This window comes from Quercus suber, unplaced genomic scaffold (assembly GCF_002906115.3).
Source record: "Quercus suber isolate HL8 unplaced genomic scaffold, Cork oak 2.0 scaffold_140, whole genome shotgun sequence".
NCBI lineage: Eukaryota > Viridiplantae > Streptophyta > Magnoliopsida > Fagales > Fagaceae > Quercus > Quercus suber.
The window spans coordinates 388,109-404,368 of record NW_027069601.1 but is presented as its reverse complement, the minus strand read 5'-3'; the positions used below and the strand labels follow the sequence as shown (position 1 = coordinate 404,368).

At 33.2% G+C, this 16,260-nt stretch overlaps 2 protein-coding genes across 2 annotated transcripts; both read left to right on the top strand.

Annotated features, from left to right (window-relative positions):
• LOC112001533 (probable hexosyltransferase MUCI70) lies at positions 1-8,628 on the top strand. The gene is made up of 9 exons (XM_065776697.1): positions 1-167; positions 382-627; positions 716-823; positions 2,585-2,937; positions 5,682-5,893; positions 6,139-6,395; positions 6,502-6,680; positions 7,102-7,207; positions 8,201-8,628. The coding sequence occupies exons 2-8, from the start codon at positions 420-422 to the stop codon at positions 7,168-7,170; spliced, it is 1,386 nt and encodes a 461-aa protein (XP_065632769.1). The 5' UTR covers positions 1-167; positions 382-419; the 3' UTR covers positions 7,171-7,207; positions 8,201-8,628.
• A 1,967-nt stretch (positions 8,629-10,595) lies between these two features.
• On the top strand, positions 10,596-15,689 carry LOC112001506 (uncharacterized). Its single transcript, XM_024033671.2, is given in 11 exon segments — positions 10,596-10,704; positions 10,707-10,763; positions 11,019-11,135; positions 12,372-12,454; positions 13,220-13,303; positions 13,436-13,511; positions 13,634-13,706; positions 13,929-14,002; positions 14,824-14,917; positions 15,148-15,254; positions 15,386-15,689. Coding segments are annotated over 10 exon segments (780 nt in total). The 5' UTR covers positions 10,596-10,649; the 3' UTR covers positions 15,215-15,254; positions 15,386-15,689.
• Positions 15,690-16,260: the final 571 nt, after the last annotated feature.

The following is a 16,260-nucleotide window of genomic DNA, read 5'->3' as shown; positions in this document are numbered from 1 at the left end:
AAATACTTGAATGGGTTGAATCCATTATCCATACATCGATACACAGCGAAGGCAACACAGGAAAGGATACGTAAATAGTTTCCCGACGAAAGAAACAAACTCAACGCTACATTACTAACGATACACACTCGCCTCCCTTCATTTTGGGCCGTCTGATCTCCGATCAGGTAAATCCCCTCATTCCCCAAAATTTATAACCCTCAAAATTTCCCTTAATTCTTGTTCTAAATTAACGCTGTCAAGATTCAAAAATTGTCAATCAGTACTTTTGAATTTTGTTACATTCGAACCCACAAAAAGAAAAAAAAGATAAAAAAAAAAAAGAAACTACCATTTTAAGTCTCTAACTCTGTTATTATTATTGTCTAAATCCAATGTTAGAACAAAGTTTCACACAAATGAGAGTGTGCCTATAAAGAATGGGTCTGTCTAGATACACTAGTGAATTTTTACCCGAGAGACGCGGCGGCGGCGGCGGCAGTGGTGGTGGCGGTGGCGGTGGTCCTCGTCGAGGAAGAAGGTTTGGTGGTCGAATTACAAAACAAAGGTTGTCGCGTTGGGTCTTCGCGCTTGCATTGATCTTCATAGTTTATTTGGTAGTTTCCTGTGTAAGGATGTTCTTTTTTGGTGAGTTTTTAGGACTTAGGAAACTTTGTTTTTGCAATGTGCATTTTGTTTGTGTGTATAAATGTGTTGTGTTTTACTTGTTGTTTAGGTAATGTGGAAGATAAAAGAGTTTTGATATCGCAAGGAGCTGAAGAAGACGGAGTTTTGGGGACTAATTCTGAAAGACCACGACCAAAAAGCAAACGTCGTAAAAAGTGTAAGAATTGTTGGCTTTGCATAGTTTTTGTTGGTGTTATTAGGTTCTATGAGTTTAATTTTGTGTGTTCAATTGTTGAATTGAAAATGAAGCTTTAGGATGAACCCTGTTAATGGGAAATACTTGAACGAAATGAAAATTGTGCAATTATTTCAACTTGTGTTTATTATGTATGGAAATAATGTTACTTCAAGCTGTGCAACATCATTTTATTTGATCATTGTTTTTCCAATACCGGCATCTTGCATAATAGGTTTTTAAGAAAAAGAAAAAGGAAAAAAAGATAATCTTGCCATTGCAAACGAACAGCCATTTTGCCCTAACTGTCATCTAAATGCTGTCATTTTCGTATCACCCACATCCACACAGCAACAAAGCTAATAATTGGAATTCACACATATATGTGATATAAGAAATATGTGATCTTTATAAGCATTCTGTCTTTCAAGTGCCATGTGGGAGAAGATATTGAATTGTGGAGGGGCTTATCAAATGTTAAATTACTTTTAAGGCAAACTCATTTGGGAAAAAAAAATTACTAAATGCTTTTAAGTTTCTTAGAAAGATTTTTTGCGGACCAAAGTCATTAGATAGTTTTTGTTTTTTATTACATTTGAAAAAAGTGGATAATTTCAATCTACAAAGAGTGCGTGTGGGGAGAATCTTAAAAAGGATCATGAACCATAGGATCTTTACTGCCAATCACAGCTCACCTATAAATGAAAAGTTTATTGATCACACAAGAGGTTACCAAAGACAGTAGACACTAATTTGTTACTGTTGTATTATAATTATGTTACTTGTTTTCTATCAGAAAAAGAGAATCATTTAATACTTTTAGTCAAGAAATCTGTATCTCCATGTAAAAATTAAAAGAAGAGGAGGGCTTGGCCTTAACAAGGGGGGAAAAGTAAGGGAAAAGAAAAGAGAAGACACACAAACCATAACACATGCTTTTGTAGAGGTTAGGTTTGTGTCTATATCATCATTCTAAATAAGACTTTCAAATGACCCATATGGCCACAGAGCACCTGAATAAGAAGATAGTTGATACCTTCTACTGCTCTGCTCATATAGTCATATTACTAGAATTGTTCTGCTGAAAACCAATAAAATTTATTAATCTTTGCCAAGCAAGGGATATAGGTTTAAGATGAGAACCAAAAGTGATGATTGTTAGCGAATAGTTGCCTTCAAGAACTTGATGTTTCCTTCTGACAGTTCAATTGGTGTGTGTCCCTCCCCCCACCCCTTCAATTGTGTGCCTCTGTGTGTGTGCATGCAATTGTTTTCCTTCTTTTGAGTTTTTTTTTTTTTTTTTTGGGGGTGGTTGGTATTGGGAAATGCCAAAATGTTGTTGGAATGCGAGAATTAAGATGTAGTACCAGAAGGGATGGAGCTTGGTATTACACTTTTACCCATATGTTTTAGACTGTCCAGCTGCTTACAAGCTTCTGACAAATTGGCCAAATTTTGCTGCATTAATTAGATAATAGATCTAATGGTACAACCTGACACAAAGTAAATCTTATCACTTGAATTTTTAATTTCTTTAAAAATCAAAAATTTTATCAGCATTGACACATTTCCTCGTTGCAGTCATATTAATATATGCCCATATTCTTATAATGATGCAAACAATGTCAAGCGGAATTAATTCAGTTATTTCTGCATATATATTGAGTTTTAGTGCTAATGCCTCATTATTCCCTCTATTTGACTTAATCCTAGTGACTTTTCTTCCATTTATTCATCATTCAGTTTTTCCTTGCGAAGTTGCATTTGCCAAATCAGTTGATGATCTTGTTGAACCCAAGGATCTTATGAACTTCACACAGTTTTTACTAGAGTATGTTTACAGAGAGGAAATATATCAGAACCATTCTTTTGAACCCAGATTTGGAGGTCTTCAAACTCTTGCAGAAAGAGAGAAATCCTTCTATGCAAGAAATCAGACACTTCATTGTGGTTTTGTCAAAGGACCACCTGGGTACCCAAGCACTGGATTTGATATAGATGAGATGGACAAGGCATACATGTATACCTGTAAGGTTGTAGTATCTTCTTGCATTTTTGGTAGCTCCGACTTTTTGAGGAGGCCCACACGCAACCTGGTAAATGAACTATTCTTTTATTTTATTTCTATCATGATAACATGAAGTTAAAACAATTTTTAGTCAAACACTTAGTAACTTATGTTTTTCTAGTAGCTGGTTGCTGCTTAAATTGTTTTACTCCGTTTAGCTATTTCATTCAACTAAGCATCATTTTATTTTCTTCTTTCTAAATCTGTAATATCATACAAACTATGTCCACCAAAATTATACATATTTTAATGATAAATGACTACTCATAAGGAATGAGATTTGAGGCTCAACATTCATTTTTATCAATAATCATATTCCATTCAGATTTCACTCCTTTGAACCATTCTCGTTTTCAATTATAATTTGAAAAAATATATCTTAATGTACCCCTGTATACTCCCTGTGAACAAGGGTGTCCCCTTTTTGATATTAATAAATCTGATTACTTATAAAAAAAAAATCTTAATGTAAAGAGAGAAGAGTTAAACTTGAGGATGTAATCGTCTTTTTGTGTTCCACATGAGCATACCTCTACTTGGTTGGAACTGAGCTTAATTGAAACCATAATCTACATTATGTTATTGTTTGAACTTGAAAGATTATCAACATTGATGCAGTATGAAGTTGCAAGGATAAGAAAAAGAAGAAGCAAAAAACAGAACAACCCTAGGCTTCACCACCTAAGGAGGCTTGGAATCATCACTAAGCTAGAGAGAAAATATCTTAATTCCATATCATTCATTAAAATCTTATATTCTGTGGAATCTTTATTTGAGAGACAGGAGGAGAGGGGGATGAGGAGTTGAATGTGGGATTCATGAGAAATTTTAATGATTGAGAGATTGATGGGGTGGCTTCCTTCCTTCATTTGCTAGAATCTTATATTCCCACTACGAAGGGGGATGATAGGATTAGATGGAAACTAAGTTGTAATCGGAATTTTACTGTGAGATCTTTTTACAAGACCTTATGGGGGGTCATCTTCTGTGTCTTTCCCTTGGAAAGCCATATGGAGGGTTAAGGCTCCGCGAAGAGTTTCCTTTTTTGTGTGGATAACTGCTTTGGGAAAAATTCTTAATTGTGATTACCTTATTAAGAGGGGCTATGGAATGGTGAGTTGGTGTAGCATGTGAAGATGCAATGGGGAGACTGTGGACCACCTTTTGATACATTATAGTGTGGCTTTTGACTTATGGTGTTCTGTTTTTTTGATGTTTGGGATTTAGTGGATATTACTGGAGAAGGTTTTTGATTTATTATGTGGATGGTGGATTGGGGGGTCTAATCATTTGTCCGCGGTTTGGAACCTTATTCCCTTATGTGTGCTATGGACGATCTGGGAGGAAAGAAATCGATGTACTTTTGAAGAAGTGGAGTTTACATCAGCTCAATTACTAGCATCTTTCATTAGTTCTTTTTATGAATGGGCCCTTTGCTGTGGGTCTTACAGATAGTACTTTTGTTCAGATTTTCATAGAGTCAATTCATATGCAGATATTTTTCCGATTGTAAAGACTACTACATGCCTTTAATTCATGAAGTAGTCTCTTATCAATAAAATTATTCTTACCTATCTTAAAAAAAAAAAAAAATTAAAATCAACATGACAATAATGTTTCCTTAGGGGACTGTAAATAGAGTCCCAAATTACATTAGATAAGGAAGGGAAATCAAATCATAATAAGATAGAAATCAAATCCTGTAAAACTCTCAAAATAAATAAAATTCAAATTAATTCAATAATCTCGACCAGTGGAATCAATTTAACATTAATCTGGCATCTGCACCAAATGTTGTGTGGGAATCATACACACTTTTCTCTATTTCTCCATCAAACATTCAATTAGTAGCACCATCCTTAACTTTGAAACTGCATCAAAGATGGACAAAGAAAGTTTTTGTTCATACAAATTATGATAGTACATTTTTCTTCTACCAAATTTTTTTTGAGATGAGTTCCCCTCCCCAAAAATAATCCTCAAACCCACAAAAAAATCTCATTTTCCATTAAAGAAATGAGTGAATTCTACTTTCCTAATATCATGAAACTCTATTGTAAAATTTATAAAGTATTGAAATTTGGTTCTGTTGAAATTTGTCTTCTTGAAATGCTAACAACAGCCACTTTTTCATCATGTTTCAACTACAACTATTACTTCTAGCTTTCTTTTTGGGTTCTGTTTTATTGGTATGGATTACAATAGGCTTTCCTGCAGTTTTATGCTTAGGCTTGTTTAGTTTATATATCCATTCTTTTCAATTGGAGGTAATAACTAATAGGTAGAGAGTTCAACATGTCTTTACTTAATGCCATTCCAGAGAGTTGAAAAGTAGGATATACATGCTACAAGAGAGATTTCCCTTGAAGAATGGAGATGGAAAGTTCATTTAACTTGAAATTTCCATTTCTAGAAACCTTTGATCTTAATTTGAACTTTATATATATATATATATATATATGATTCTTGGATAATTGATTTCATTTTGGCTCTATACCTTCTCAGACGTTTCCGGTTGTGTGCTGGATGAAATCTTTATTTTTTTACATTTTTATCTTCTATTTAATTTTCAAAGATTTATGAGCTCTAACGGTTGATATATGCTTACTTATATGCTATAATCTTATTGTGCTGAGGATCATGAGCAAATTAATGTTTGAGTATGTCATAATCATAAATGTGGATTCTATTTGGCTACTTTGTAGTAGGTTTAGGTTAATATGCCTATCTTATATCCTTTCAGTGATGTTCAGATATTCTCTTTTGCTGCAGATCAGTGAATATTCTCAAAAAAATGTTTGTTTTGTTATGTTTGTGGATGAGCAAACGTTCAAAGAACTATCATCAGAAGGAAATACTCCTACTGATAGAGGATTTGTTGGTCTATGGAGAATTGTTATTGTGAGGAACTTACCATATGAGGACATGCGAAAAACTGGAAAGGTGCCAAAGTTTTTGTCACATCGCCTCTTCCCTTCTTCTAGGTAATTTAAACCTAATAAGTCTATGGACACAACAAATTTCACAATTGCTTTTCACAACTGTTGAGATGGCAGGTTGTGATTCCCATGTGAAAGTGATGTTGTATTAATCACAATTTGCCACTTCAACAAGTTGTGAATTTTTTGTTGTCTTTAGCATTGTTGATTTGAACCATGTTATAGCCATCTACTTTTGGTCCTTCTCTTCGTAAATCCAAGTTTTTCTTATATTTGGTGTTTGTTTGAAGGTACTCAATTTGGCTTGACAGCAAGATGCGACTTCAGATTGATCCAATGCTGATTATTGATCACTTTTTGTGGCGAACAAAATCAGAATATGCCATTTCAAACCATTATGATCGCCACTGTGTCTGGGAGGAGGTACTCCAAAATAAGCGTCTAAATAAGTACAATCACACGGCCATTGATGAACAGTTTACATTTTACCAATCTGATGGACTCACCAAATTTGACCCTTCAGACCCAAATACTCCTCTTCCAAGTTGTGCGTGTCATTGATGTTTCTATTCATTGGGAGATTGTCTTTTACCTTGATTTGCGATATAGTCACCATCAACCTGTGTGCTAATATAGTGTCCTTCACCTTGTAGATGTTCCTGAAGGTTCCTTTATAGTACGGGCACATACACCAATGTCAAATTTATTTTCTTGTCTTTGGTTCAACGAAGTTGACCGATTTACTTCACGTGATCAACTAAGCTTTGCATATACTTACTTGAAGCTGAGGAGAATGAATTTAGAAAGACCATTTTACTTAAATATGTTTAAGGTAACACATTTTCTTTTAGTGATTCATCATAGTTGTCTCTGTATTATTATAATTTCTATGTCATAGATTAAGTAATTTACTTTTTTCAGGAGCTGTGGCTAAAATGGTTCCTAGAGCTACTCTAATCATACATTTGAAATATGCTGATTTTGCTGGGATTGTAATATCTGAGCAAACGCTTAATGTGTATGAAATATGTTGATTTTGCTGGGATTGTAAGATCTGAGCAAACACATAATGATACATCTTTAATGTGATGTTTTCCCGGATGCGCTTGGAACTTGGAAGCAATTGTAAATGAAAATGACTTCTAATTAACCTCTTTAAACTTGTTGCTTTTATATCTTTGAAACTATAAGCATGCCAATATTGTAGTTGGCTTGTTATGCATTTTGTTTTTATTTTTTTAAAATGTATGCAGGATTGTGAGCGCAGATCACTAGCAAAGTTATTTCGACATAGGGCTGCACCATCTCCTCCACCTCCTTGATCAATTGAAAATTTGAAATTCTTTGAGGTTATGCCTGGTAAGATTGAGTTGATTTCTATTTTCTTTTTGTAATTCTGATTTCTTCAAGACTGTTTTATTCTGATCTTATGTGTTGTCATAACAAACCTTTATGATTGAACAATAAGATTATTTTAATAGGATTATTATGATTGGTCTTTGGTGGAGTCTCAAGCGTCATTTCAAGAATGGATTCCAACTTAGCACCACTATTTAAACTCAACTAGTAGAGTTTCTACACATATGCACTTGTTATTAGTTTAATTTTTTTGACAAAAATTTGTAACCTTTAGTATTGTATTTTATAGACAAAACTGAAAAACAATAAGAGTGTGATTTAAACATACTATTATGTTTAAAAATGTATGATATTGTGATTGATATATAGGCATGTTTAATGCTTAATCAAGAATGCAAATATCATTTTGATAAAATAAAAATGCAAATATTCCCAAACTTGAACCTGCAAATTTTCGCTTTTAGTAGAAGGCAATTGTCATCGCACCAAGACCCGACCTCTTACACCCAATTTACTAGTAATTGTATCTAACAGGAATTTATGCCTTTATTGATGCTTTTGGATCACATGGAAATCAAATCTTTGCATATCGATTCCTCTAAAATCAAAGGCAATGGGGAAGGGAAGGAATAACAAAATAAAAAAAATCAAATATTCCAGTTGTTTGCTGATGATGAGAGACTGAATATTGTCTTCACATTCTATTTATTTAATCAGCAAAAACTGACTACTGGCTATTAGAACTAAGAAAAGAAATAGAATATGAAAGAAAAGATCAGATAGTGAACTAAAGTACTAAACTGGTAGGGGTATGTACCATTATATTATCTACAATCCTTAGAAGCAACAGAAATTGTATTCCTTTGAGATGTCATGGCTGATGGATACTATTGCATGACTTATTTATTTTTTATTTTTTATTTAGGCCCAAATAGTTTCTATTTACAGATTTTATAAAAGTTCATGACAGTACTTATATCATCTATTATGCAGGGATGTGTATTGAAGGTATATAGGGCTGTACTGTGAGTGGCTTTTTCCTTTTCCCACTTCCCAGAATCAACTTCGGTGCAAGGTGGACCATAACCAAGACTATCCTATTGTATAAGAATGCAATGGGATTCAATTTTGGCCTTACAAAATAGTAATATAACTAGTCACGAATTGTAGTTTGGGAAGATAAATACAATTGTGTTTGATTCCCATGAGATTCTTCATGAGATTCTTCAAGAGTGCAGGGCAGACTGTATTAGGTTTTAATTTGCTTTGCATTATCATAATCATGGGGCCTAAAAGGATAAAGGAAGGCTAAAAAAAAGTTAGGGAGCCTTTCCCATTCTACTTTGTATTACTTTTTGTGAATATATATTTAAAAAATTACCCTATAACTGAATGAATACATGGTTTAATGCCTTCTCTTTTGTTTTTATCTATTTATTGCATAAATTTTGTTTTGATGTTTCTTGATTGTGTGTGTGTGTGAGAGAGAGAGCCTAACTAATCGTATGTTTGCAAGTCATGCTTTTTATGAAGATTTGAACTCCCATCCCATGCCTAACTATTTGTCCTTGTTTGTTACCATGAAAGTCATGCAATTTGCATCCATTTCTTTACTCGTGTGATATGCATTATTGCTCAACCACTGAGACTATCTATAAATACCAGCTTAAGCATTAGCTTGTACAGTCAATAAAGCAAATAAGCCAATTCTTTCTAGCCATCTAATATATTTGCTCCACTTTTTTCCTTGATCTCTTTTAGAGTGAGTAAACAATTGTTTGTGTCAATGTTGTATGTGAGAATTGAAGGCAAATAAATGGATTGGCATTGTTGACTGCTTTCTATTTGGTTTCGTCCAGTATCTCATGTCCAACATTAGGTTCGTATGCGTAATCTAAGTCCTGTTGAAGGAATGAATATGCAAATTGATAATGTCAAAGTTGTATGTGAAGATTGGAGAGAACTAAATAGATTGGCATTATTGGTACATTTTGTTTAGTTTTCTCCAATATTTCATGTCCAACATTACATTCGTATGTGTAATCTAAGTCCTGCTGAAGGAATGAATATGCAAATTGATAATGTCAAAGTTGTATGTGAAGATTGGAGAGAACTAAATAGATTGGCATTATTTGGTACATTCTGTTTAGTTTTCTCCAATATTTCATGTCCAATATTACATTCGTATGTGTAATCCAAGTCTTGCTTAAGGAATGAATATGCAAATTGATAATGTCAAAGTTGTATACGAAGATTGGAGAGGACTAAATAGATTAACATTATTTGGTACATTCTATTTAGTTTTCTCTAATATTTCATGTCCAACATTACATTCATATGTATCATCCAAGTCTTACTAAAGAATAAATAAGCAAATTGATAATGTCAAAGTTGTATGTGAGGATTGGAGGAAATTAAATAGATTGGCATTATTTGGTGCATTATGTTTACTTTCCTCCAATATCTTATATTCGTTAAATTGAGCCTTATTCTTATACACATGGATAAATAGACGAGGTGGATTATTTCATTAAAAACTAAATAATTCTTTCAATTTTCACATTCAAGTATTTCATTTACTTCTAAAAAAAATAAAATAATATGAAGTTAATTTCATTTAAATTTTAAAAACTAAAGAACTTGTTAAAAGTCATTATGAAACTGGGAAAAAAAAAAGGCATTATGAAAATGTGTCAAAAGCAAATTGATTTTTGGTATTGAGTGATCTATAGATGAGATTGATTTTTTTTTTTTTAAATTTAAAAATTGAGAGATTAAACTAAAGTTTTGCCAATAGTTTTTTTTTTTTTTTTTTTTTTTTTTTTTTTTTTTGGGTTAGATATGATAGGATTTGGACTTATAGTGTCACTTTATGATAGTTATTCTTTTTTACCATGTTAAGATATCAATTGATTTTTTTTTTTTGTGTGTAGTAGGTGAGATTTGAGGATAAGTCTCTTATTTGATGACATTTGAAGAATCAAGTTGCTAAATTAACCTTAACTAAAATGCTTTAATTATTTTTCTTACTTCATTCTTAGTTTGCTTAGCAAGTAAATTGAGGTACGGTAACCAAGATCTTGTAGCTTAGTGGTATTACTTGTTTGTTTTAGGAGAAAAACTAGTGTTTGAATTCCTAGCCCATGTTTGGTATAACTTTCAGTATAAGTTATACGTATCATTTAAAAAAAAGGAGAGAAAAAAAGAAAAAGAAAAAAAAGGCAAGGTACCAAGAATCAAGGTGGTGGCCATAGTCCACAAGGGCTCAGCCCAGCCTAAAATAACAGAACTTGGGCCAAGAGGAAGGGCCCATTAGGCCGTTATAGGCTCACATTCTAAGGTTTTTAGTTCACTTGGGCTGTATATATATACATAGCAGCCCAGAACATGAAGCACCTAGGAATATCCAAAATCCAACACAGAGAGCTCAGCTCCGTCAGCAATGGAAACATGTTTGATGAAATGCTCTCATGGAAGTGCTCTTTTCAGAGCCCTCAAACTCTCAGTTTGAAGCTTTCCAATTCCATTCATTGCTCTTCCATGGCCATCCACTCTGGTTAGGCTCTCTTAAATTTCTCTCTTTCACCATTAATGAATTATACTTTATTATCTTTGCCTTAGTTTTCAAGCTAAAGAATTCTTCTTCACGTACTGAATTATGCTTTAATATGAATAAATGGGACATGGGTATTTGTTAAATTGGCCTTTAGTGTGCTGAGCCTTTATGTGATTTAAGGTTTTGGGGGCACTATTTTAACATGGGGTGGTTGTATATTCTGATTCTTTTTTTTTTTTTTTTTTTTCTGGGTAGATGGGGGAAGATGGACTAAGAGAGCATATGATACATTGTTGTTGGATGCTGGAGGTACCCTTTTGCAGTTAGCAAAGCCTGTGGAAGAGATTTACGCCACCATTGGCAGTGAATACGGTTAGTTTAGTTTATATATATATATATACACACATACATACATACATATATATATATGTAGAGGATTCATAACCTTTTTTATTTATTTATTTATTTAGATTAATATTTTGAAAATTCCACCGTTGGATTAAAAATTCTCTTTGTTCTTAATGTGCACCTCAAATTTTGTGTTAGCGGATGTTAACTACTATCTCATCCATAAACTCGTGTTTTGCATATAATTTTTAAGTTAAAATACTTTTAAGTGTAATCTTTTATGATGAGATAGTTATTAATCTCCGATCATCTTGATATTTTGAAGGCATAGAGAATATAACAAGGCAATATAATCCAACTGTTGATTTTTCAAAATACTTGTTCAATAAAATATTATGGAGCAGTGTAATAACATTGCAAAGAGATAGAACAATTGTAACTTGAACCTTTGAGTTAGTATTGGAAGGGGAGATAAATATGTTTCATGAGTTGTGGTCCCTAGCTGATTGTGCTACCTCTTGGGGTTGTGAATATGATTAGTATTTTGGTTATGATTTATTGAGCTTTGTAGGAATTCTAACTGAGCAACCAAGCAAAAACTCTACCATTTAGCTTGAGTGGTGGATTTGAGTGAGTTTGTTTATGTGACTTTTGTGTAAACTGATTACCACACCTATCAAAAAAAAAAAAAAGAAGAGTGTAAACTGATTACCAGAACACTAAATTATTGTTGCAATCATCATTTTAATTGAAGTGCATAACTTATTATTAGGGACGGTTAAAGTCAAAAGAAGAGAATGCATTTAGATATACAATATGTGTGAGAGCTTGGAGTGTGTTGATTTATGCTAGTTCTACTGTCTTCTAAGTTCCAAGACTTATAGCTGATGAACTAAAAGGCATTTGTAAGTTGTAACTACTCATAGGACTTCCAAGACTCGTAATGTTTGAGCAGAATTATGTAAATATTGTCCAATTGCTATAATTCTTGAGCTTTCAGCTTTCATTCAACCACTCTGGAAGTTGTAGGTCATAGTATTAGTGGTTGGGTTATTTTTGGATTATTTACCGAGAGGGTCATCCATCGGCACTTTTGTTGGATGTTTTGCCTTGTTATAGCTTGCTTCTCTTACTTGGAGTAACCACATCCTGGTATCAATTGACTTTAATTATTTTTGTACATAATTTTCTTTAGTCTAATCATGATTCCCGTAATTTTAGTATCTTAAATTCTTGATCACAATTTTGAAACATTTCCAGGTTTGTCTGCAACATCGGCCGAAATAAAGCAAGGGTTTAGAAGAGCTTTTGCTGCTCCATGGCCTGAGAAGCTTCGTTACCAGGTCTGTATGTGTCTTGACTCTTGAGACAGTTTAAGGTGTACAATCTTTTCCTTACTTTGAATGGAGGTATTCATTTTTCTATGCTGATCCTTGATTGTGCTACACTAGTCAATGTTTTGTAGTTTCTCCATTGAGTTTTGTGTCTCAAATTAGTGCATTCTGACCATGCTGTTTCTCAAGCAACCACTTGATTGCTTTCTTGTACTTACAATACATGAATACTTTTGATGCATACCGATTTTGATGATACCCCCCTGCTGTAGTCAAGCACTTATGTATTTTTCTCTAGAGTCTCTCTATAGGATTTATTTATTTTAAATTTTAAAAAAAAGATCTTAAAGAAGAGGATGTTGATGCTTTCAAATAGGAATTTATTTGTGTCACCATGAGTATGATGCCATAAAGTATAAACCATTGAAGTACTTATATTGTAGAATACAACTGACACTTTAACAAGGAGCTTCTTTCATGGAAAGTAGCTATGTTTTTGTATAACATAAAAGGTGGACCATGTTTACTATCACAGTTCTATGTGAAGCAGAAAACAAGACCTTTACGGTCAGTAATTAGAGGCACTCTTGTAATATTTCCCCTTTTCAAGGAATGATTTTCATTTCTGTCCGACTCTGCATCTCTTTATATTTTCCTGATTGCCTTTTGATTAGATATCTGAAACATAATTCATTTCACTTGGTACTTTAATGAAGAAACCAGTTCCCTTGATATAGAAAAAGTGTTGATTGTAGTTATTTACATTATCAACAGGGAGATGGGAGACCATTTTGGAAATTGGTTGTTTCCGAAGCCACTGGTTGTGCTGATAATGATTATTTTGAAGAAGTTTATGAGGTGATATTTCTTAAGACCAATTGCTCAAAGTGCTTGTTTCCTAACCATAGTGCTGGGACTGTATATAATTTATGCAGTACTTGATATCATAACGGACACTTTTATCTGAATTTTAGTAGTTGCTCTTGTCAGTACTATGCAAAAGGTGATGCATGGCGCCTTCCAGATGGAGCTTATGAAACAATAACCCTTCTCAAGGATGCTGGAGGTCATATTCATAAAGTATTTTCCTTCTTTATCTTTTATTGCTAATACTAATGAAGTCTAGTGTTCTCAAATATATGTTTTTCTTGCTATTTTCTATTTCTAATGTGATGTGCTATGATACAGTTAAGATCGCTGTTGTCTCCAATTTTGATACCCGTCTAAGGAAGTTATTGAAAGACCTGAATGTTTTAGACCTGTAAGTATTAGCACTTCTGATTGCTGTTTCTTAATATAACCAATTAAGAATATTTTTTCCACAAATGGGTAGTTTACCAAATTTGGGTTATTGAATAAGTTTACTACAAATGTCTCCCCTTTGCTCTAAGAAAAGGTTGGAATGCTACCATGTAGGAAGGCACAGGGATATCTAGACAATTTTTAATTCTTATTAAAACGTTTTTCTTGCTTTTCTTGTCAGGTTTGATGCTGTTATCATATCTTCAGAAGTTGGATATGAAAAACCAGACATAAAGATATTTAAAGCTGCTTTAGGTACATAGAATCACCAAATTACCTTTTTAAGTGTATGTGGTACTCACCTAAATTTTGACTTAGTCATCCCTGTGTGTATCCATATCGTCTGTGCTTGGGAAACTTGAGAAATGATCAAATATTTGTTTCATTGTTGTATGGTAGTAAATCTGTTTGGGTCAAAACATCAGTGATATGGTTTTTGTATTCCCCCTGTAAATGAAATGACCCTGGTGCATCATGTAGGAAATTCCAACAAAAAATTTACTATTATAATAGAACACTGAAGCCAATCTGAGCATCTTTACCATTGGAGTTACAATTCAAGAATTCACAGGGTGCCAGCCTATCATGGCCTCATTTACTATGATGCTGTAAATCAAAGATTATATTAAAAACAGTGTGACTAATTTCACGGGCCCTTATATGCTGTTAGTGCCACCTTTTCATGAACGCATCCCCCTAACCACCCCCCCCCCCCCCCAAAAAAAAAAAACTCCCCCCAAAAAAAGAAGAAGAAGGGAACTATTTTATAGAAGTTGATTTTCTTCTTTTCTTCACAAACATTGTCAAGTGTTGGTAAAAGAGAAAATAGCTTAATTGTACTTTCATAAAGCCTAACAAGAATCAACTAGTTATGAAATATACCATTCATTAAAAATCAACCAAACTACATGCAGATGAAATGAAGCCTATGTTAGTACCCTTTTTTTTTTTTTTTTTTTTTTTTTTTTTTTTTTTTGCTTTTGCTGTATATCTTTTTGTGTCTGAGACAAGATCGTTTTATCTTGTGCAAATGCTTAAACATATCAATCCATTGTCACAATGTGCCGTTTCTGTAGATCAAGTTAATGTTGAGGCTTGCAAAGCAGTACACGTTGGAGATGATCAAAAGGCAGATAAGGAAGGGGCCAATGCCATTGGGATTGATTGCTGGTAAGCACCTTTTGTATTCGTATGCAATCACTGCTCAGGATAGAAAATCTTTTTGATGCAACAGCCCCATATTTGCTGTTAATTGGCTGCATCCCATAACATACCTTCTTGTTGTGAGTCAAAGTAATAAGATTTTATTTGTCGTCAGCATGGGAGTAGTAAATGCATGGCATTAAGAATAATATTATCTTGGTTTATACATAATGCATTCCATTGATCTTAATATGCAGGTTATGGGGAATTGATGTAAAGACATTCTCTGACATAGGAAACCGAATACTCATTTCTGAGCCGTAGCTTCCACGGATCTGAGTACCAGACTGCATATTTGCTAAAAGTAATATAAGTTTCTTTGATCCTCTTTTGCTCATAATCTTTTTGCGAATTATGAATGCGGCTTTGATGTCTTCAGTGCTTAACATTTACCATTACTTTGATAAAAATCGTGGACCTGACCTGAATGTTTAGTAATATGTTGCAGGAGTGATGGTTGGACAACTTCAATTGCTTCGAAGGACAAAAACTAAACGTATTGGATATTTTGAGGAATGATATAGAAATTTCTGCATTGAATAAGCGGGTTGTAATATCTCCCAACTATTAATAGATTTGTGGATACACAATGGATTTTTTCCTGGGTTAGGATTTGATGGATTTCATTTCTGTCATTTTCATCCAGTCTAGTGCTATTACTTGTCAACTATTCTTGAAATTTCTTCAGGAATCATCAAGAATTGAATTAATCAAGTGCAACTAATCCTCAAATTCTTTACTGGCAAGGTAAAAATAAGCCCAAATGAGATGCTGCATCTCTGAAAATGACAACGTTAAGTCTATTTTCTTAGGCTTTCTGGAAACAGAAAGTCCAGGGATGCACATATTTTCATTACTATTCGATATGCATGTTGTGATTGGTGTATAATAAAACTGTGTCAATAGTTAGTTCATGTAAAAGTGATGTTTCAATTACAATTTACTATCTTAATAAGTTATGAAAATGGCCGTAAAAAACGTTGCCCCTTGACCCTAGCTTTGCTCTTTCAAGAAAATTGCTAGATAGCATATTGCATCCACTAAGGAACCATTTTATTAGTGTTTTTATAAAAGTTGGTTAAAATATGGTTGTAATTAAAAAATGTTCATACTAATGAGTGCTCTTAGGGTACTGATTAATAATCCAGTTAAGAAAATTTTTTATGAAAAAATAAAAAAATAATTAATGTCTTGATAACTTTTTTCATTTATCATTAAAATAATGTTAAATCTTTCTTAAAATAAATTATTAATAGGTGCCATAAAAACGCTCGTTAGCATTTTTCATTAGAAATTATGAGGCTTTATAA